At 25.8% G+C, this 25,476-nt stretch overlaps 1 protein-coding gene across 1 annotated transcript; it reads left to right on the top strand.

Annotated features, from left to right (window-relative positions):
- The first annotated feature begins 2,820 nt into the window (after positions 1-2,820).
- LOC135928583 (uncharacterized) lies at positions 2,821-4,204 on the top strand. Its single transcript, XM_065465039.1, has 6 exons — positions 2,821-2,841; positions 2,889-2,954; positions 2,999-3,064; positions 3,121-3,655; positions 3,935-4,044; positions 4,196-4,204. Exons 4-6 carry the CDS (start codon positions 3,211-3,213, stop codon positions 4,202-4,204), a joined length of 564 nt encoding a protein of 187 aa, XP_065321111.1. The 5' UTR covers positions 2,821-2,841; positions 2,889-2,954; positions 2,999-3,064; positions 3,121-3,210.
- Positions 4,205-25,476: the final 21,272 nt, after the last annotated feature.

The raw sequence follows: 25,476 nt of genomic DNA, 5'->3' as shown, positions 1-25,476 counted from the left end.
TTAAAACTGATAGGTATAATATCAGAACACAAATTGACCCATCATATTGTGAAAAGTTTTCTAAATATCTTCTTGATAATAATACTTCTGATAATGAAATAGACAATATTATACCAAGCAATAGTACAGAATCATATACTAAAAAATTCATTATAACCCTATCTTCCGATGAATGGAAAAAAATTAAACCTATTAAAAGAGTCTATAACAACAATACCACAAAAAAAGGAAGGCCATACTCTGTTTTGCAGCCCGGAATATGGGCTGATATTATACAATCTCATTTTTGGGATGTTACAAGATTACCATGTTCGATACAGTTTATTAGGGCAAAGGTGTCTGATATTGGCCCATATTATGTTGTGATGAAAGGAACATGTTCCAATTGTAAATCTAATTTAAAAGCGATTATTCTTGTACGTCCGGAGTTGGAACAGAGAGTTATAGTGAAATGCGTTTATAAAGGCCATTTTAGAGAAGGTCATGAGCTGAATAAAAAAAGGAGGTTAGCCGGCGAGACACGGGAAAATTTTGTAAATGAAATTATTAAAACTAACTCACCTTGCAGCATCTTTCGTACTCAGTTAGCTAATAAATATATGAAATTCGGTGATAGAGAGCCCGCTCATCTACCCTCAACCGAGGTTATTAGAAAAGCCAAATCTATGGCCGTTATGGCAAATCGCTACGACGAAAATCCAATTTTCGCATTAGCATTGGCAAAAAACACGATACCATATATTAACTCTATTCGAGATATAGGATTAGACAGATTTTATGTCCATTATTGGAGTAGGGAGCAAATGCAAGTTTATAAAGCTTATTGTGTAAAAACATATTCAAAAATATCTATAGATGCCACTGGTGGTGTGGTACGCAATATTGATAGACCATTTGGAAAAAAATCCGGTCCTATATTCTTATATGATATTGCTGTGAGAGATCCTCAAACAACATATCAATACTCGGTGTGTAACATGCTTTCCGAAAGGCATGATATAGATAGTATAGCTATTTGGCTAAAATTTTGGATGCGAGATGGAGCCACAGTGCCCAATGAAATAATAACCGACATGTCGCTTGCCTTGTTATCGGCTGTTTGCCTTGCTTTTACAGAATATTCATCCCTAAATAATTATATAATGGCCTGCCATTACTTTATTTTTAATCCCTCATTAATAAAAAAACCACGTTGTTATATCCGATGTGATGTGGCTCACACAATAAAATTAGTAACTACGTGGAAATGTCTAAAAGGAAAATCACGTCGTATAAGGGAATTTTATATAAGGGCCGTAGGCCAAATGATATTAGCGGAGGATATTGAAAATCTTCGAAAAACTTTATATTCAATATTTGTTATAGCATTAAGTGAGACAGAAGGAAATAATATTCACAATCCTAAAGAAATTACTCAATGTGAAATCGCAAAAAGTTGGCTTAAAGAAAAATTTGCCTTTGGAAATCTTAATATAGACTTTTCAGAAAATCAACCAGAAAAGGAGATTGATAAAATTGAGGAGCCCATATATGATATCGATTGTTTCATTGATTCCCAATTAGGTAATAATAAATTCGCGCAATGGGGTTCTGATCTTCTTAAAGAGGCTAAAAATACGTTAGAAGATCAAGGAGATCATGACAATCTTCAATATCTACCTGATATAATTACCCCAATTTTACACCTTGTAAAACTTTTACCCTTGTGGACTGCGATACTGGTCAGATATTATAAAAATGCAAACATCACAGCGTCAAGTGCTTCATCAGAGAGCAATTTTAATAATATTAAAAATAGAATATTTGCTAATAAAAGTCTTCCAATAAGAATAGATGATTTTGTATTACATCATATAAACTCCCTCAATGCTACGATGAAATTAGCAGCAGCAGGAGCTAAAAATATCCTAAACCTACCTCAACCAACAATAGATGGAAATTCATCTCTTGACGTTGTAAGTATCTTTTTTTATAAAAAAACATTTTTATTATATGATGCTTTATTAAAAATTTTAAAAATATTTGCTTTAAAAAATTAAAATGTAGGATTGCAAAGTTTTTCCTTCATCAGTTATTGCATCTATGACCTCTAAGAATCCACAAATAGTCCCAGAGGTATAAAATATTTATTATATAGATTAGAATTATGATATTGTTTTTTATAGATATTATCGACAACTCCTTCCGAATTTTCTAAAAGGCATGTAGTTTCAAATCCCTTTAATAACGGTACCATTATCATTTTTATAAATCTAATCAATTTATCAATAACCTAGATGCCAATTTGAAATTCTCTCTACCGATTGATAATATTTTGGTATCTGAACCATTTATAAACAAAAAATCTACAGATGTAAGTTTAATAGTAATTTTATTTTTTAAATTTAAAAAATATTTAAGCATTATTTTGATAACGATCGTAATGATTTATCAATAGTTTCATGCCAAACAGAAACTTCTAACTCGGTAATATAAGAAATCTTATTAAATTATAATATTTAAATATTTAGAAATTATCTACCAATCAAATATCAAGCCCCTTCCAAATTGCCTCATTTACATCATTGACCTCATCCTATAAAAATCCTCAAACAATCCCAAAGGTAGAAAATATTTATTATATAGATTAGAATTATGAAATTGTTTTTTATAGATATTATCGACAACTCCTTCCGAATTTTCTAAAAGGCATGTAGTTTCAAATCCCTTTAATAACGGTACCATTCTCATTTTTATAAATCTAATCAATTTATCAATAACCTAGATGCCAATTTGAAAATCTCTCTACCGATTGATAATATTTTGGTATCTGAACCATTTATAAACAAAAAATCTACAGATGTAAGTTTAATAGTAATTTTATTTTTTAAATTTAAAAAATATTTAAGCATTATTTTGATAACGATCGTGATGATTTATCAATAGTTTCATGCCAAACAGAAACTTCTAACTCGGTAATATAGGAAATCTTATTAAGTTATAATATTTAAATATTTAGAAATTATCTACCAATCAAATATCAAGCCCCTTTCAAATAGCCTCACTTATTGGACCTGATAAGAGTGTAAGTACTATAAATATTAATATTAAATATATCATTTTATATTTTCTAAAAATCAGAACGCAATACCTAGCATTGATACTTTAATAGAGAGGAATGCTATAGAAAATTGGCGAGGTCTTATTAATAAATCGCGGGGTAGGAGCTATATGGATCCCAATATCGATTGGCATTATATTAGCAGTGATGCAAAAGAAGACCACTATCCAATTCGCCTTCTCAAAAATGGGAATTTATGTGGATCGGTAAGTTATGAAGGAAAAAAATACATGACGACGAATACATGTGCTATAGACGCCTTTATTCAACTACTAACATCAGCCAATATAGATAGCCCTGCTTACAAAAACTATATGGCTCTAACATCCCCTTCTTTAACAAATATAGGGGAAAGTTTAACTCGTAAACATATTTTAAATGCATATAAACAACGCATTAACATTTTAAACAAATTATTTAAGGCAAATATTTTACCAAATAATGTTTACCATATTGCTGCTGAATCTAATATATATGTACTTATTAACAAAATAATAGCAATAGGTATGTTTGAACACACGACGGAAGAAAGTGTCGTGTGTTCTAAGGAGTCATGTTATAATATAATTTACAAAAATGGCATTTTATCATTTTCAATTGAACATATAAATAATATATCTAATTTAGAATCAATTATTAATGATTATTTAGCCCGTCCTATAGATAGAGGGCTATGTAATGTAAAAAAAATTTCAAATATTTCTTGTAACTATATATTATCTTCTACGTTACTTTTAAATCGTTATAATATATTATTAGAAATAACATTAAAAACGGGGCAATACCCTTTAATTGATATAAAAACAATACCAAATTATATCAAAATTGATCAAGTTATTTACACCCTTAGAGGTGTAATAGCTTATGAAGGCAATGAGCAAAACGATCCAAATATTTTAGGTCATTATATCGCTTATTGCCTACGTCGCAATAATGTATGGGAGGTTTTTAATAATTTAAAAGTTAAAAAATTTTTTAATATACCTAAAAAAATTCGACCGCATATATATATATACACTATTTGATATCCTATCATTATTATATTGAAATATATTCTCAATTTAAATTTTTATTATTTTTTATAATTTGATATAGATTTTATAAAAATATGTATTAATTTATTTTATATAAAAAATTGCATAATAATTTGGTTGTATAATCATCAATAAATGATTTATTATATATAAAATTTGGATAATAAAATACATAAATATGTTATTACGCTCCGTTTTAAGAGCTTAGAATGCATTTTAGATGGTATTGTGCATATTGGATTTTTTTACTGTAAGCGTTAAAAAAAGCTAACTGGTTTGATTTATTTTATAATTTTGCGCTAAAATTGAAAATGTATACAAAATTAAATTGTATGTATAATTTATCTCATATATTAATTGATATTATATCATTTAGGAATATATTAATTTATATAATTTTAGAATATAGTAATTGATATTATATAATTTTAGAATATAGGATAAGGTTACTAAAAATTAGTAAATATTTATGAACAATGATAAAATAAATTACACCAAAGGTTTATATTGGAATGGGTGCCATCTGAACAGTAAAATATATTTTTTTTATCTATAAATTTAATATTATTTTAGATTGTATCTACAATCATATAATAAGTAAATAATTTTTTAAATGTGAGACATTGATGGAGAAATCAAAGAATCAAAACACTACTGTTGAATTATAACCTACAAATTCAAAAGAAACACCTTCAAATTAACCATCATTATATTTCTTTAATAAAACGAAATCATATATTATTGTATTTATTTTTGCAAATATATTTATTTATATATAAAATAAAGTCATATTCTTTATGATGTGTCCATTTTTAAATGCTTATTTATAAATAAGCAAACTATTTTGAATATCGGGTGGGGGTTGGGCTAACTTCACGCTATAATATAAGGTTTTAAATTTGATTTCCTAAATAAATAATGAAGATAAAGCTTAATTTGAGGCATCATTAGGAAGAGAAAAAAATTCTCTACCGTTGTACGTTAAAAAATTTAAAAAAAAAATAAATGTTGAGTGTTTTATATTTTTGGCGCCATATCTTTAACGGTCAATAGCTGGAAAACGGTAATGGTACAAATCGAGTTTGAAACGGTACAAATCGGTACAAATCGGGTACAAATCAATCCCGTTTTAAAAATTTGAAAAATCTCAAATTTTGAATATTGGGGGAGCTAACTTCACGCTATAATATAAGGTTTTAAATTTGATTTCCGAAATAAATAATGAAGATAAAGCTTAATTTGAGGCATCATTAGGAAGAGAAAAAAATTCTCTACCGTTGTACGTTAAAAAATTTTAAAAAAAAATAAATGTTGAGTGTTTTAAATTTTTGGCGCCATATCTTTAACGGTCAATAGCTGGAAAACGGTAATGGTACAAATCGAGTTTGAAACGGTACAAATCGGTACAAATCGGGTACAAATCATTCCCGTTTTAAAAATTTGAAAAATCTCAAATTTTGAATATTGGGGGGGGGCTAACTTCACGCTATAATATAAGGTTTAAAATTTGATTTCCGAAATAAATAATGAAGATAAAGCTTAATTTGAGGCATCATTAGGAAGAGAAAAAAATTCTCTACCGTTGTACGTTAAAAAATTTTAAAAAAAATAAATGTTGAGTGTTTTATATTTTTGGCGCCATATCTTTAACGGTCAATAGCTGGAAAACGGTAATGGTACAAATCGAGTTTGAAACGGTACAAATCGGTACAAATCGGGTACAAATCAATCCCGTTTTAAAAATTTGAAAAATCTCAAATTTTGAATATTGGGGGGGCTAACTTCACGCTATAATATAAGGTTTTAAATTTGATTTCCGAAATAAATAATGAAGATAAAGCTTAATTTGAGGCATCATTAGGAAGAGAAAAAAATTCTCTACCGTTGTACGTTAAAAAATTTTAAAAAAAAATATGTGTTGAGTGTTTTAAATTTTTGGCGCCATATCTTTAACGGTCAATAGCTGGAAAACGGTAATGGTACAAATCGAGTTTGAAACGGTACAAATCGGTACAAATCGGGTACAAATCATTCCCGTTTTAAAAATTTGAAAAATCTCAAATTTTGAATATTGGGGGGGCTAACTTCACGCTATAATATAAGGTTTAAAATTTGATTTCCGAAATTAATAATGAAGATAAAGCTTAATTTGAGGCATCATTAGGAAGAGAAAAAAATTCTCTACCGTTGTACGTTAAAAAATTTAAAAAAAAATAAATGTTGAGTGTTTTTTATTTTTGGCGCCATATTTTCAACGGTCAATAGCTGGAAAACGGTGATGGTACAAATCGAACTGAAAACGGTACAAATCGGTACAAATCATTCTCTATCGACCTATTCACTTTTTATTTTTAAGTTCAAAAGTTGGGGGGCTGTCGTGAAGTTGGCCCCCCATTTTGTTCTTTGAATATCTCAAAAACGGTGATGGTACAAATCGAACTGAAAACGGTACAAATCGGTACAAATCGGGTACTAATCCCACCAACTGATAAACCATTGAAAATCAAAAATTGCGGGGCCAACTTCACGGACCTATAAGATAGTCTAATTTTATTGAGGTAGAGTAGTATTATTTAATAAATATATTTTAATAAAAATTTGTAATTTTTTTAAAATATATAAAAATTATATTATTTAAAAATATAATATATTGGGTAGGTCTATAAGTCGAAAGGCTGCATGATACGAAAGGCTAAAAAATAATATTGAAAATAAAAATAACAAAGAAAATGATTAGTGTGTAATTTGATTGATTTATTGCTTTTTTTACGAGAAAAATATTTTAATAACATTACATTATAATATATTTAAAAAATGGAAATTTTAAGATCTTTTCAATTTTTTTATTCATTCTTTGAAATAAATTGCGGTTTTAATTTTATTTAATTTTATTAATTTTGAATTTATATTTTTAATTAAATTATATTTATTTATTTAAAAAAAATGGAATATAATATATTAAAAAAATGGAAATTTTAAGATCTTTTCAATTTTTTTATTAATTCTTTGAAATAAATTGCGGTTTTATTTTTATTTAATTTTTATTTTTAATTAAATTATATTTGGTTATTTTAAAAAAATGGATTATAATATTTCAATTTTTTTATTAATTCTTTGAAATAAATTGCGATTATAATTTTATTTAATTTCATTAATTTTTAATTTATATTTTTAATTAAATTATATTTGGTTATTTTAAAATAATGGAATTTTTAAAATTATATGTATATTCTATTAAAGTTTTTTTTCAAAACTAAATTGATAATAAGTATAACTATATTGTGAGTACTGGATTAGGGAAAAGGCTAACATCTTATATGCAATTTTGAATATTTTTATATCATTGAACTCAGAATTAAATTTCCTATCTAAATATGCTTTGATGTATTTTTTTACGTTATCGGTTCAAAAAATAAATTTTAATTTTTTTTTGTGGTAAAAACGTTGGAAGGGAAAAGGCTAACATCTTATATGCAATTTTTAATATTTTTATATCATTCTACTCAGAATTAAATTTACTATCCAATTATGCTTAGATGTATTTTTTTACGTTTCCGGTTAAGCATAATTGGATAGGAAATTTAATTCTGAGTAGAATGATATAAAATTATTCAAAATTGCATATAAGATGTTAGCCTTTTCCCTTCCAACGTTTTTATTACAAACAAATTTTTAAAATTTATTTTTTGAACCGATAACTTAAAAAATCATATCAAAGCATGTTTAGATAGGATATTTAATTCTGAGTTCAATGATATAAAAATTTATAAAATTAAACTTAAGATGTAAGCCTTTTCCCTTCGAACGTTTTCGCGACAAAAATGTTATTTTTTGAACCGGAAACGTAAAAAAATACATCTAAGTATAATTGGATAGGAAATTTAATTCTGAGTAGAATGATATAAAAATATTCAAAATTGCATATAAGATGTTAGCCTTTTCCCTTCCAACGTTTTTACCACAAAAAAATTATTAAAATTTATTTTTTGAACCGATAACGTAAAAAATTATATCAAAGCATATTTAGATAGGAAATTTAATTCTGAGTTCAATGATATAAAAATTTATAAAATTTAACTTAAGATGTTAGCCTTTTCCCTTCGAACGTTTTCGCGACAAAAATGTTATTTTTTGAACCGGAAACGTAAAAAAATACATCTAAGCATAATTGGATAGAAAATTTAATTCTGAGTAGAATGATATAAAAATATTCAAAATTGGATATAAGATGTTAGCCTTTTCCCTTCCAACGTTTTTACCACAAAATAATTATTAAAATTTATTTTTTGAACCGATAACTTAAAAAAATACATCAAAGCATATTTAGATAGGAAATTCAATTCTGAGTTCAATGATATAAAAATTTATAAAATTAAACTTAAGATGTAAGCCTTTTCCCTTCGAACGTTTTCGCGACAAAAATGTTATTTTTTGAACCGGAAACGTAAAAAAATACATCTAAGCATTATTGGATAGGAAATTTAATTCTGAGTAGAATGATATAAAAATATTTAAAATTGCATATAAGATGTTAGCCTTTTCCCTTCCAACGTTTTTACCAAAAAAAAATTATTAAAATTTATTTTTTGAACCGATAACGTAAAAAATTACATCAAAGCATATTTAGATAGGAAATTTAATTCTGAGTTCAATGATATAAAAATTTATAAAATTAAACTTAAGATGTTAGCCTTTTACCTTCGAACGTTTTAGCGACAAAAATGTTATTTTTTGAACCGGAAACGTAAAAAAATACATCTAAGCATAATTGGATAGGAAATTTAATTCTGAGTAGAATGATATAAAAATATTCAAAATTGGATATAAGATGTTAGCCTTTTCCCTAATCCAGTACTGACAATATCGTTATACTTACTATCAATTTAGTTTTGAAAAAAAACTTAAATAGAATATACATATAATTTTAAAAATTCCATTATTTTAAAATAACCAAATATAATTTAATTAAAAATATAAATTAAAAATTAATGAAATTAAATAAAATTATAATCGCAATTTATTTTAAAGAATTAATAAAAAAATTGAAATATTATAATCCATTTTTTTAAAATAACCAAATATAATTAAAAATAAAAATTAAATAAAAATAAAACCGCAATTTATTTCAAAGAATTAATAAAAAAATTGAAAAGATCTTAAAATTTCCATTTTTTAATATATTATATTCCATTTTTTTAAAATAAATAAATATAATTTAATTTAAAAATATAAATTAAAAATTAATAAAATTAAATAAAATTAAAACCGCAATTTATTTCAAAGAATGAATAAAAAAATTGAAAAGATCTTAAAATTTCCATTTTTTTAATATATTATATTCCATTTTTTTAAAATAAATAAATATAATTTAATTAAAAATATAAATTAAAAATTAATAAAATTAAATAAAATTAAAACCGCAATTTATTTCAAAGAATGAATAAAAAAATTGAAAAGATCTTAAAATTTCCATTTTTTTAATATATTATAATGTAACTAGTTGATAACCCGTCAAAAATGACGGGGAATATTATTTTTAATGAAGCAATATCTCTTAGTAGCACCTTAAATAGTATCATTATTTACCAGAGCTCCTGTTAGTCAGAATTGTCAGCGATCATATTAGGAGACCAACCAGGTTCACCATGAGGGAATAGTATAGGATAAACCATGGGGTCTAAATTTGGGCTCAATACATTAAGAATAATGAGATCGTTGTCATTAGATTTAGGATAGACTTTAATATCTCTTTTGAAAGGAGGCTCTCCATCTTCATTATTGAAAATCATAGCTACGTCATCCATAGATGGTAAATTATAACGGCGTCGATCGCTAGAACGATCTCCTTTAAAGATCATATTAATGGTTGGGAGTTTTGTATTAGAAGTAGTTGCTAATTCTAATGCAGATTGATGGACTTCACCTAATGTCTTAAAACTAAGAGCATAGGGGTTAATTTGTCGTATTAACTGATCTAATTGCTTCATAATATCTTTATTACATTTACTATTTGCTGGATGGTGTATACGCTTATCTATAGCCTGTGTCGTATCTAACACGTATAACTGGGCATAAGTAGGCAAAGCATTAGAAGGTGGGTATAAATTAGATGTGCGGTGATATATTTGACCGTGCACTTTGAAACAATAAAGGCCACTACCTGTAAGATCCGAAATTTTTGCGCCCATCGATGCAAAAGCTACTGCTGAATTATAAGAACGTATGTTCTTCATAAAATTATTATGTAACTTATCTTGAGGGTTTGATATAAGATTTTTTAAATAAGGAGGATATGGTATTTGGGTAAGGATAACCTTCCCTTTATGACAGCACTGTGTGAATTTACCGTCGGTCGGTCTCTCAGCTATGAAATTCATGGAAAAACAAAATTGACATATGATATTCATAGGCCCGCAAGTATGTTCAGTTATTAAGTGAATATCATTAGTATTAAAATGTGTTAAATTACTTCTATTTTTAAGAATAGATGTATAGGTGGTGGGGAAAATCTGTTTAAGCTTTAGACGAAAACGGGCAGCACATGCCCGCATCCTAGCAGTTTTAGTTGATATATCAATAGGAAAAGGTTTATTTAAATTAATACTTTGAGGTGTAGGTACTAAAGCTACTATAGGTTTGGGTTTCTTGGATTTTATATGACTTCGCACTTTACGACCACTTTCCTTAAAATAAAAATATTTTATCTAAATTATTGGAAAATAAAACTTCTTTTGTTATGTTAAATCTTTTTCTATTTCCCAAAATAGAAGTGTAAGAGGTAGGGAAGATTTGTTTAATTTTTTGATGAAAACGGCTTATGCATGCGCTAATCATAGCAGTTTTAATTGATAAATCAATTGGGAGATATAAATTTGAATTAGGATTATGAGTTGTAGTTAATGAAACTAATTTAGGATTATTATATTTGGATTTTATGTGATTCCGTAATTTGCGGATACTTTCCTTTAATTGTTTGGGAGATTGTCTATTTTCCATAGTATTCTATTTATTAACGTTACATAGAATAAAAATTAAATATTATTTTCAAATAACTGGTAACACAAAAAAATTCCTAAATCTAGAAATGAACGTTTTCGTATCTTGGTAATGTTAATTTTTTTTCTATCAACTTTCCTATCATCTTAACGTTAATTTTTTCACTTTCCTATCTCCTAATGTTAAAATATCTTTTTTCTATCACCTTTCCTATCAATCATCTTAATGTTAAATAAATTGAGAGCTATTATTATCTCGTTAATGTAAAAAATTTTTTATGGCAACACTGGGATTCGAACTCGCAACCTATCGTTCGGAAGACAAACTTTTTTCCATTAAGCCCCCCCCCCCTTCAATATTATATTTTGATATATTTGTATATATATGAAACTTTTTTTTATAAAATTAACTTAATTTAGAATGACGGGTTGATGGGCAATTATTAAGTTAGGTGTATATGATACTAAATATGCTTTATTAATATATTTTATAAAAATATTAAAATTTAGGAGAAAAAGAGGTAAAATTGTTACAATGTAACACGTGAACATTAAGGGTATAAGAAATATCAAAATTTAAATTGTGATAGAAATCATATTGGCTAAAATTTAAAATAGAGATCCTTGAAAATTTAATTTTAAATATGGGATATAGATATTGGTCTGAAAATTTTTTTTTACAAACATAGCCAGGCCTGATCAAAAAACCAAGTCCCATGCAACTTTCATTTTTTTTATTTTGATTTAATAACAATGTCTTAAATTTAATTTTAATATTCCATTTATTTCTATTGTGGGTAATTACTAATTAGTTATGTGTATATGATAAGAAATATGCTTTATTAATATATTTTATAAAAATATTAAAATTTAAGAGAAAAAGAGGTAAAATTGTTGCAATGTAACCCGCGAGCATTATGGGTATTAGAAATATCTGGGTAAAATTTAAAATAGAGATTCTTGAAAATTTTTTAATTTTAAATATGGGATATAGACATTGGCCTGATATTTTTTTTTGCAGACATAGCCAGGCCTGATCAAAAAACCAAGTCCAATACAACTTTTATATAATTTTCATTTATTTTTTATTGTAATTTAATAACAATTTCTTAAATTTAATTTTATATTCCATTTATTTCTATTGTAATTTAATAACAATGTCTTAAATTAAATTTTATATTTAGATTTTAGAATAAAATTTAAAATTGTGATAGATATCATATTAAGTAAAATTTAAAATAGAGATAACATTGGCCGGGAAATTTTTTTTCGCAGACATGGCCAGGCCTTATCAAAAAACCAAGGCCTATGCGACTTTCATATTCTGATTGTATTTTTAAATGAATTATGGGGCTGGGCTTGGGAATTTTTTTATTATTAACTATGAGTCAGACATTGAACTAAACAAATTTTATTGCAGGCCTGGGCTCGGCCTGATCATAAGATCTAAATTTTAATAATTACTTTTATGAAATTTTAATCAAGAATGAAGGAAGCATGATAAAAATGGGTAGCTAATGTCATTTTAAGAGATTCCAATATTGTTTGGGGTGTATTGTGTTATTTTTGTTTGTCAAATAGCTAAATATAATTTAAAGAATAGTTATAAGATCTAAATTTTAATAATTACTTTTATGAAATTTTAATCAAGAATGAAGGAAGCATGATAAAAATGGGTAGCTAATGTCATTTTAAGAGATTCCAATATTGTTTGGGGTGTATTGTGAGATTTATTTTTGTTTGTCAAATAGCTAAATATAATTTAAAGAATAGTTATAAGATCTAAATTTTAATAATTACTTTTATAAAATTTTAATCAAGAATGAAGGAAGCATGATAAAAATGGGTAGCTAATGTCAGGGTGTATTGTGAGATTTATTTTTGTTTGTCAAATAGCTAAATATAATTTAAAGAATAGTTATAAGATCTAAATTTTAATAATTACTTTTATAAAATTTTAATCAAGAATGAAGGAAGCATGATAAAAATGGGTAGCTAATGTCAGGGTGTATTGTGAGATTTATTTTTGTTTGTCAAATAGCTAAATATAATTTAAAGAATAGTTATAAGATCTAAATTTTAATAATTTACTTTTATGAAATTTTAATCAAGAATGAAGGAAGCATGATAAAAATGGGTAGCTAATGTCAGGGTGTATTGTGAGATTTATTTTTGTTTGTCAAATAGCTAAATATAATATAAAGAATAGTTATAAGATCTAAATTTTAATAATTACTTTTATGAAATTTTAATCAATAATGAAGGAAGCATGATAAAAATGGGTAGCTAATGTCATTTCAAGAGATTCCAACGGTATAATTAATTGAATGACGGTAAAAATATATTGGTGAGAAATTCAAAAATTACGTCAAAATTAGGCGCATGCGCAAAGTATATAAAGCTTCATATAAATATTGAAGGGGGGGCTCAATGGTAAGAACGTTTGCCTACCGAACGATAGGTCGCTAGTTCGAATCTCTGTTTTGCCATAAAAAAATTTTTAAAAAAAGTTTTAACATTAGCGAGATAATAATAGCCCTCGATTTATTTAACATTAAGATGATAGGAAAGTTGATGGAAAAAAAATATTTTAACATTATGAGATAGGAAAGTGAAAAAATTAACGTTATGAAGATAGGAAAGTTGATAGAAAAAAAATTAACATTACCAAGATACGAAAACGTTCATTTCTTGAATATGGCTATTATATATATAGATATATACACAAATATATCAAAATATAATATTGAAGGGGGGGGGGCTCAATGGTAAGAACGTTTGCCTACCGAACGATAGGTCGCTAGTTCGAATCTCTGTTTTGCCATAAAAAAATTTTTAAAAAAAGTTTTAACATTAGCGAGATAATAATAGCCCTCGATTTATTTAACATTAAGATGATAGGAAAGTTGATGGAAAAAAAATATTTTAACATTATGAGATAGGAAAGTGAAAAAATTAACGTTATGAAGATAGGAAAGTTGATAGAAAAAAAATTAACATTACCAAGATACGAAAACGTTCATTTCTTGAATATGGCTATTATATATATAGATATATACACAAATATATCAAAATATAATATTGAAGGGGGGGGCTCAATGGTAAGAACGTTTGCCTACCGAACGATAGGTCGCTAGTTCGAATCTCTGTTTTGCCATAAAAAAATTTTTAAAAAAAGTTTTAACATTAGCGAGATAATAATAGCCCTCGATTTATTTAACATTAAGATGATAGGAAAGTTGATGGAAAAAAAATATTTTAACATTATGAGATAGGAAAGTGAAAAAATTAACGTTATGAAGATAGGAAAGTTGATAGAAAAAAAATTAACATTACCAAGATACGAAAACGTTCATTTCTTGAATATGGCTATTATATATATAGATATATACACAAATATATCAAAATATAATATTGAAGGGGGGGCTCAATGGTAAGAACGTTTGCCTACCGAACGATAGGTCGCTAGTTCGAATCTCTGTTTTGCCATAAAAAAAATTTTAAAAAAAGTTTTAACATTAGCGAGATAATAATAGCCCTCGATTTATTTAACATTAAGATGATAGGAAAGTTGATGGAAAAAAAATATTTTAACATTATGAGATAGGAAAGTGAAAAAATTAACGTTATGAAGATAGGAAAGTTGATAGAAAAAAAATTAACATTACCAAGATACGAAAACGTTCATTTCTTGAATATGGCTATTATATATATAGATAATATTATTATAATATTTTTCTCGTAAAAAAAGCAATAAATCAATCAAATTACACATTAATCATTTTCTTTGTTATTTTTATTTTCAATATTATTTTTTAGCCTTTCGTATCATGCAGCCTTTCGACTTTTAGACCTTGCGTAATATATTTTTTATTATAATAAAATTTCGATATTTTTATATTCTCAAATATTATTAATATATGATTAACTCGTTGGCATACACCGAAATGAGTTACTACTATTTATATTTTAAAACAATAAATTTATTTTACTCTTTTTCGGTGCCCAAAAATATTATGATATCTAAATTTTCTTACAAATTTTATAAAAAAAAATTTTTTTTTTTAAATAAACTGGAAATTTGATGGGGATTTAAAAATTATAAGATATCTATATTTATTTATCAATTGACCATCCTTTCTTGCTTATAATGATTAGTAAATACTACAAGATTTTATCAACAAAACTTCTTTTTTCAACATTTTTAAAGTTATTTTTACATTTTTTAAATGAAAACTGCAACACCAGAAATAAAAGAATGAAAAGTTTTAATAATAGAAATGTGGGATTGTACTAAATAAATATTTATTTATATAGACAAATATACCTGGAATTGCTCTGCCGTTAATTATTAAAGAACACGCGAGGATTGAAGCAATGAATATCTAGGGTCATCAAAAAATATAGAAAAATAATGAATTTTAAATTATTTAAATTTCCAACCATTAAGTATTCTGAATAAATCCTTAGCATTTTATTACGTTTTAAGAAATCTTAAAAAACGTAATTTTATATTAAATTATATATAACTTGTTAATTAGATAATTTTTTTATAAAAAATTTTATATTTTTCTTTCTTTTACTAAATAAATTAAATGACCTTTTCGTAAATTTTCTTTTACTTTTTATAAAATTAAGGACGAACTTGTCGAAAATTATTTTTTTATATAACCTTTTAAAAAACTTATTATTTCAATATGTAAAAAATGAAAAAAAAGTGTAAATTAAAATTATATATATATATCGTATTGGGATATGGAATCATGTGGGATTCGGAATCTTGAATCCCCACGTTTTATTCGGGAGAATCCACATGAAAAAAAAATTCCGAATCCCCATGAAAAAAAATAAAATAATATAATTACTTTTTTTTCTTCTCTTTTTTGCGGCTGGCACCATATAATTAAAAGGCCAAAATAAGGGATTTAAAAAGAGAATTTAAAAAAAAGTAAATAGTATAAAATTAAGGCATATAATGAATGAAAAGGGATGAGGTTAAAACTTTTTTGTTTTAAAAAATATATTTATAAAAAATCCGAATTTTTGCAACAATTATTCAATGCAATATGGCATTTCGTTGAACATTTAAGCAGGGACCTGAACCGTTATTTATAACGGTTCAGTTTGTTACGGTTCAGTATGTAAAAAATTGTAATGGTTACGTTTTGATTATGGTTCTTGAGAAGAAATTTATAAAGGTATGGTTCGGTTCAGCTTATTAAAGGTTCATTACTGTTAGAAAATTTTTTTTATTGAAGTAACACCATCTTCTAATTTATTTTTATTATAAACATATATAAATTATATATAAAAAAATATATATAAGATTCAAAATAATTCATTTTTAAATATATTATTTGAACTTATTAGTAATATATTTTCAAGTATAAATGGATTCCTTTTTGTTCGTTGTGACGATAACACAAATTTTAGACCCGAAAAAGCCCTTTCTAAATGTGTTGCGGGAACCGCCAGTACTATAAGAGCACGTTTATATAATTCTGGATATTCAAATTATTTCCATTTCTAAAATATATAAACTGAACCGTTTTTTATAAAGGTTCTTTTTACTCCTTTAAAAAAAATTATATTGGTTTGGTTACGGTTATGGTTCAGATATTTATAACAAAAATAAATTTTTTTTAAAAAAATATTTAAGGGGATTCGGAATCTTTTTTTTAAAAAACAATTAAATAATATTTTTTTGCCGCCTGGCTGGCACCAGAAATTTATATTTTTCAGAGATATTTAATATGTTACTTTTATGCTTTAAATTAGTGATCTGCATCAAGCCTAATTTTTCAAGCCCGGCCCCCGAAATTATTTTTAAAAAAGTTTTGCCGGCCCGGCCCGAACCCGAAATTATTTTTAAAAAAGTTTTGCCGGCCCGGCCCGAACCCGAAATTTTTTTTTAAAAAATTTACCGGCCCGGCCCGAATTTATTTAAATATAGAAATTAATTTTTATAATTACTCAAAATAAAAGACATTGTTATATGGCGTTTAGTTTCAAATAAATAAAATCAAAAATTTTTATTTTACATAAAAAGTTCAATATAAAATTGATAAATTTCGATATATTTAAAAAAACAAAGTCCGACCCGACCCGGCCCAAATTTTTTTAATATTAGGCCCGGCCCGAACCCGATTATTTTAAATAAAATTAAGCTAGAGCCCGGCCCGAAGCCTGTTCGGGCCGGATACGGGCTGGGCCTAACTTTGCAGATCTCTACTTTAAATCATTAAATACTCGAAAAAATGGTTTTAATATAAATTAAATGTCAAAAAATAAATATGGCAATGAAAATATTCACGCCCATTTACGCTTACCACTAAAAAATTTTCGACCCGACCCGCCCGCTCACGAAAGACAATATTTTGATTCACGCCAGAAAATTCACGGTGTTTTTAAATTTTTCAAAACTTTAATACTATAATTTTTTACACTTTTTTGAATTTATTCTATTTATTTCTTTAATTCCATAATCCATAATAACAAAAAATAAATACATATTATAAATCCAAATTTTTACCTAGAAAAAAAAAGAATGTCTATTTTTTTTATTTCAATTGTATACGCCTTTCCTTTAATAGGCGATTGCTTACAGAAAATAACCTTTCACGCCAGGGCTGACAAAATTTTACTCTCTTATTTTCTCAAAAAAGGAAATAAATTTTCCTGCTTCCAATATTGCCATTGTTATTTGTTTTATTTTTTAAAATTTTATTTTGATAATATTGATATTGGTATAATTCTAAAAAAACTGATAAAACACTAAAATATTACAACTATATAATATGTAAAAATATATATTAATAGTATCGAAGGCTCTAAAAAGAGCTTAATTTAATAATGAAAATCTACCTATAATTGTGTTTAAAAATTTCCAATTGAAGTTTTTGTTTAAGAAATAAGGATTCGCGATTTTCGTTTGTTTTGATAAAAAAATTTCGTGATAAAGTTTAAAAAAAAATATGTGTAGAATGTAAAAAATTGCCGTTAGTTGAAATGACTATTGGCGAAATATAAAGTTATTTAATTTTGAATATTTATTAATTTTTTTATTTTCCCCACAAGTAAGAGGGTTTGTATAATTGATGAAGGAAAGGATGATACGCAGGTTGCATCCCAAATAAGGGACTCAGACCCGACGGCTTAACCTGCACCCCCTGGTCCCATTTGTTTAATGGGATGAATATTTTAAATTCACACAGCTTTCATCGATAGATATTGATGCTTCATCATAATTATCTAAAAATATGTTTCATTTAGAATATATTATTTTTTATGAATGTAGGATGAATTAGGAAAGTTATAAATGACAGTTGGCACTGACTTATGCATATCATCTAATTTTATATCATTTCACATTTTTAAGATTGGTTTGTAAATATCTTCCTTTTCTACGTCTATTAAAAACTTAAAGCTTTTGAAATTAGGATCTAAAATTAGCCTACCTTGAGTGCTTAGAAATAAATTTTTAAGTATAAGTAAAAAATCTCGCGACAAAACACCTAAACATAAAAAGGAAATAGAACTAGGAGCGTGACACCAGATGTTGTTCATAAAATGCCGGAATATTTTTTGTTTTCAAAAATTTTTCTTTTTTAAAAAAGAACTAAATTAAATTAGAAAATATGTATTTTAATTATATGATTGCAAGTTTATATTTATAAAAAAAATTAAAATTTCCGTGATTTACGGGAAATTCATGTTCACGCCCGGGAAAAATTTTGGGAAGGCCCGTCACGCCCTGTCACGCCTAATAATTTAAAATTTATTGACACTCACGCTGTGACCAACCGTTACACGATGGGTCATTACCGCCCGCGCCCACCTCTAATCATCATTATTTAATTGTTTAGATAAAAAAAAATTTCATTGATAAAATGGTTAAATTATTAAGAAATAAATCTTTCATGGTATTAAGAAGTATTGGCAGTATATGAGGTAGTAAGAATTTATCATCTCTTATATTATGCCATGTGCAATTATTAAATATTCATTTGTATTATTTTGGTTAATATTTTTAGGCATGTTTTTGAAAATGGAAAAATAATTTCAAGAAATCAACCTAATTTGCTAAACATCGACTAAAATTTATTGAAATGTAATAAAACCCCCCATTTATTATTTAATTTAATATGTATAGGGAATCACGAGGTCGAGTCCTATATCATAAACCAGAAATCACTTGGTAAAACAATAAAAGATTTATATAAAATTTTTTTTAAAAGTACCCCATTTCCAATTTTAAGAAGCAATTGCTTCGGACCCTCACCGTTGTAGGGGCCACTGGTCCCCGGGTAGGGTTCACTCGTTTCCAAAAAAAATTCCAGAAAAAATAACATTTTGAAAAATGGGAAAAGAATAGAGGTGTTAGGAATCGTTCAAATAAAATAAGATATGAAGATAAAACTCAAAACTTAAATGCGTATGTAGTCCAAAGTGACAAGATTGCAATTCTGGGAAGGACGTGGATAAAAGTTTTTGGAAACATACTTAATAAATTTGTAAAAATAATCGAGAAAAATAGAAAAGTAGATAGTAAAAATTATGAAGGTGCATATTACAATAAAAAGCATGAAAATATAATTATAAATATCAAATAATAATAACTTGAATAAAATTGAATTATGTAAATTAATACCAAATTTTAATAAAGAAATAAATTCTAATAAATTAAAAGAAATAAATCATATGATAAGAATTGAAGAAATAATAGTTATTAAAAACAATGAAATAAAAATTAAAGAAAATAATAAAATAAAAAATTTTATAATTAATAAAAAATTTAAAAAACTTTGGAAATAAAGAAAATTAAAACAAATATTAAAAAAGAGAAGCAAGGTTATTAAATATCTTGATGCTGAAAAAGTTTTTAAGAGTATGATATGGAGATCGTATGTTGAAGATGGAAGGAGAAAGAGAATTTTTTTTATAAAGAACAAGTTGAAGAGAAATTATGATATAAAAAAATTGTTTAAATTTAAAAATAAAGGAGTAAAATTTAAAATAAAAATAATTAAATAATAAATAAAAAATTATAATATAAAATGAGACAATTCCAAATATTCTATTATTCTATATTCCAAATTATGATTCTTATTCTTATGAATGATTCTGATAAATTATTTATTCCATTATCATATCAATTATTCCAAAATTATTTTATATGAAATATATTGATCATAATATATATTTACAAACATTGATAAAAATGATAATAAACAACGAGATGAACAAGCTAATGTGAGGATGATGTACAAGCGAATGATTAGAAAGGATAACAAGCTACGAACAAACCAATGAAAAAGATATGACTGAGGCTAAACAACAACAAAATTTCAAATGAAAACTACAAAAAATGAAAAAAATTTTAGAGGGGGGAGAAGTGAACAAGTTCAAGTTCAAGTTCAACAAAATTCGAAAATTCAAAGTGAAGTTCAAAATTCAAAGTCAAGTTCAAAAGCGAGAATATGACACGACATAGAAAATGATTGGAGGAATTGAGAAACAAATGACTGGAAGTGAAGATAAGAAACTGAGGAAAGAAGACATTTAAAAAATGAAGGAAATGTTAATTAGATAATTTTTTGAATATAAAAAATTTTATATTTTTCTTTCTTTTACTTTTTGTAAAATAAATTAAATGACCTTTTCGTAAATTTTATTTTACTTTTTATAAAATTAAGGACGAACTTGTCGATATTTTTTTATATAACCTTTTAAAAAACTTATTATTTCAATATGTAAAAAATGTAAAGAAAGTGTTAATTAAAATTGTATATATATAAAGCACAAAATGTTAAAGAAAAATGATTAATAAAAAATAAAATAAAAATATAATTATTTTTGTATTTTTTTTTGAGCCTTCCATCAAAATTATAAAAACTAATCTGAATATTATAAATATAATAATATTACATGCTCCAGGTTATAAGCAAAAAATACAAAAAAAATTGTCGATTAAAATAATTATGATTTTATAAATAATTTATTGAAGATTAAATGGTGATACATAGACCAGATTGAAGCACACAAAGAGATAGTTCAAAAATATCTTTATATTGCGAAAAGATATAGTTTAATTTATATTAGATATAAATATCTAAAAGTTATGATATTAAAAGATATATTAAATTTCGATGATTTTGAACCATTTGTTCATAACTTTCAATTTAGAAATATAAATATCGGTTATATGTTTAGTTAATTATATTTTCAACATTTGTAAAAATGGATAATTTAAGGAGGAGTATCTCATCAAAAAAAATTGCAGAAGTTTTTTTTACCTCTAATCAAGCTATAAGTTTAGAAAATATTAGTTATTGTGTATTTCGATTTCCCATTCACATCCGGCCTAGTAGAGAACATTTAATTTGGTGAAACAATCGTTATTCGCTCTCAATTGATTTATTAGACGTTGAATTAATGATAAAGCAGAACTTTCACAAGGGTGTCACTCAACTAAAAAAAAAATTATGGTTGGAGCATTATTTAATACAAGATATTTTTCCACTTATTACAATATTAAATATTTTTGATTGCCAATATAAAAAAATTTTTGTTTAAAGAATTACAATTGATAAAAAAGTTTACCTCAATTGATAATGGTTTTTAAAAACCGATATTATTCTTAGCAACATACATTGACAAAAGGTAACATAAAGCTGTGTTACCATATTTATAGAATTGACTAATAAGGAAATTTTTTTAGGCCTAACAAAAATTCTTTAAAAGGATAAGATAAACGACTAATCCTAATCATAAAACTATATGGTAGTTAGAGCTTCCTCTCATTATGGAAGCTAGATAAGTAATCGAGAAAATTACTGTAAAATATTAAATTTTCTAAAAGATTATCGTCCATTTTTAATGATATATAATCGACTAGGCAGTTGACCATTATTCATTTATGCTCTCAGCAGCAGGATAAATATTCTTAACTTACATAACAAATAATAGATACTGGTTAGTTTGCAGTCATAACTCACTATGTAAATTTTATCAGAATTTATTATGTTACAATTGATAAAACAAAAACGCTAAAAATCTTTAGAAGAAATAATTATGCAAATATATTAAGCCTGAGTTATTTACATGGCAAGGATGCCATATTAGGAATGAAACATTTTGAAAAACTATAAAATAAGGACCAGAGTGATATGATAGCAATTAAAATTTTATATATTATGGTCGCACCACCTCTAGTTGGGATATTATATCTTAATATAATAGTAGTTTTTAATATTATCAAAAATATAATCGTATTAAAAATTTTACTCTAAACTAAAAATAGCTTTCCTTAAAACACGTAAAAAAGAGAAGGAAGTTAAGATATCTGATAAAATTACATCCATTGTGGGTTGAATAATAAAATGTTTAATATTTAATAATATTTTTAAATAAATAGATAGCGTTAAAGAATTGAATGCAAATTGTTACTTATATTTACTATCAAAAGCAGTAGTAAAATTTTTTTAAATTTTAACTGTAATATATTTTATAACTATCAAATATGCCTGTAAAAGTGGCATTTACCTAATATTTAATAACCAATTCTATATAATAGAGGATTATCAACCAAATGTCTACTTACCAGGCGCGTACGCAGGAATTTGATCTGGGGGGGGGGGGATAATAAAATTTTTTAAGAAATATTATTGTTAATTAAAAATACTAAGCATAAATTTATTAGGACTAATAACTTTTCTAATACACAATTTTAAACTAATGTGAATTAAAAAAATTATATAAAACCGGCATTGAAAAACTATAAAATAAATGTGAATTATAAAATATAAAGTGAATAATATAACCCACGATATGAATCACTTAAATGACCTAAAATTGAAATTTGAATTTTTTGAGCTTTTAAAATATATAAAGTATAAAAAATTTAAATGTTGGAAATAAAAATTAATACACAAAAAGTTTCTTAGGAATAATTGTATTTTGTATGTTTTGAGCTAATTTTTCAATTATCTATCCTTCCTTGGCGTTAAATGCCTATGAATATTCAAAAGATTCAAATCATTCAATCTACTTTCAGATTTTGTATTTCATAGGTATGTTTTTCACAGACTTGCAGGCCCAGCCCCCGAGCCGGACCGTATTTTAATTTTATTAAATATACACGGGCGGGGCCCGTAATTTTTTTATAAAAAAACACCCGGGCCGGGCCTGAAAATTTTTTTAGAAAAAATATCCGGGCCGAGCTGTATATTTTAAAACCAAATATTTGAAATCGCCATCATTAGCTATAAATATCAAAAATAAATATAATTTTTTTTAAAAGATTCGGGCCGGGCCTGAAAATTTTATTTTCAAAAAATCCGGGCCGGAAAAAATTTTAAAAAAAAATCAGGGCCATGTCCTGCAAATAGTATCTGCAAAGCTCTGTTATTCTTCTTAAAAAAGAGAATGTTCTCTCATTAGTTTACTAAAGAGCTGCTAATATATATATAACCATTTTAATACATTGGGAGTATAATCTAAAATGTGTTTGAAATAATGCAAAGCATCCATAGCATTTTTTGGGACTGTATCAACCATAGTTAATCTTTAAATCATAGCAGCTAATAAGGCATCATAAGATATTTTAACATCTTCATGATAAAAATCTAACAAATATTTATATTTTTTTTCTATCACCATATGAAAAAGGTTGGGAGAGGGGACATTTGTTTTATAATACTCTTTTACTGATCCTATATTAATGTTTTGACGATGAGCTTGCTTGCTGCAAGTCGAGGGAACAAATATTAAACTCGTATACCTCTGCTTTTGACTCAACAATAACATATAAAATATGAAATTCTTCATCAAATTTCCTTGAGTTCTAATAAAATAATACATTCTAATGAGAAAAAAAATTTGGAATAAGTATTGAATCCAATAATTTTGCTTCTGAGGAAATATTTCTTTCAAGCCATTGTAATATTTCAGTAATAGCATTAATAATCGGCTCTTCTAACTCCATAAAAGCTGTTACTGCTTGATGGCGGAGACTTGATCTCGTTGGAGAAGCTTGCAATTTCTTTCTCCCTGTTGGACAAGGAGTTTCAAATATAATTATTATTTAACTAGAAATTTAGATAAATATTACGCCACTAAAATTTTTAAATAACAGGTAAATTACGCCAAGGAAAACTTGAAATCGAAATTAATTGATAAAATAACTTAGTAGATGAATGTGATAAATAAATGTAATTAAATATATATATATGAGATAGTAATAAATATTAACAAATATAAATTAATATTAACAATAATATTTTTGAAAAATATAATCCGGCATCTGCATTTTTTGGCTTTGGGGGGAATTTGCCCCTGCCCCCCCCCCTCTGCGTACGCCAATGCTACTTACTTATGATATTTCTTATACTTGTTTGAACCTTGGAAATATTTTTAGGAAGAGGCATGGTGATTAAATTTAAAAACGTATAATGTAGTTGATTAGTGATTTTGAACTCGGTTGTTAATTTTCAATTAATAAATAAAAATTAGTTTGCTTCAGGGAACTATTCAAATTTTTCAGACGGCTTGATCCCTTCGCCCCCCCCCCAGTGACGCTATTGAGCATATTCAATATAATATATAAAGACTAATTGCTAAAATTTATCCATCAGGAAATATTTATCTTATAATTAATTAAAAGTTCATATTCCATAATAACTGAATATTTTATCTTTTTACAAGGGTACTTTCAATTCTCTCTTTACTTTGTTTATTTGATGGTAATCAAAACTTTCATTTTATAATCTAAGCCTTGGTTGTTGCCATGTGAATATGGCCCTAGCCTATTAAAGTATGTTTGCGAATAAAAAGCGACGAAGGGTCAAGTTTACAACAATCTAAAAAGTTATTTTATTTTTATTTCATAATTTAAGTAGAATTCCTTTTTGTTTTTGAGTAAAATTATCAAGTACTGAATTATAAATGTTATTGCTAAATTTTAAATTTTTCAATAAGTTATTTTCAATATAAATCAAAAATAGATTTAAAATTTTTAAAAATAGATTTAAAATTTTTAAAAATAGATTTAAAATTTTTTAAAATAGATTTAAAATTTTTTAAAATAGATTTAAAATTTTTTAAAATAGATTTAAAATTTTTTAAAATAGATTTAAAATTTTTTAAAAATAATTCATTAAAAGTCAGCGGAATATCTATAAAAATATTTTACAAAATTCTAAATAAATATATTCGCTTAAAATTATTTTGTGCATCAATAGTAATGTTTATAATTAATGGGCATCATGGCGCAAGGATTTATAAATTCCTTTGCATGATAAAAATATCCTTTACAATTAGTGAAGGTCACGGTCCGGTCTTTGGTCAG

Source organism: Gordionus sp. m RMFG-2023, chromosome 4 (assembly GCF_954871325.1).
Source record: "Gordionus sp. m RMFG-2023 chromosome 4, tfGorSpeb1-WG-v2, whole genome shotgun sequence".
NCBI lineage: Eukaryota > Metazoa > Nematomorpha > Gordioida > Chordodea > Parachordodidae > Gordionus > Gordionus sp. m RMFG-2023.
Note: the sequence above shows the minus strand (reverse complement) of the source record. Positions and strands in the feature narration are given on the sequence as shown.

Excerpts from the sequence above, each read along its gene's own strand:
- LOC135928583 (XM_065465039.1), top strand. The coding sequence starts at position 3,211 with ATGGATCCCAATATCGATTGGCATTATATTAGCAGTGATGCAAAAGAA. Across the intron at positions 3,656-3,934 it reads CGTGTGTTCTAAGGAGTCAT|TTATTTACACCCTTAGAGGT; the intron begins GTTATAATATAA and ends AAATTGATCAAG.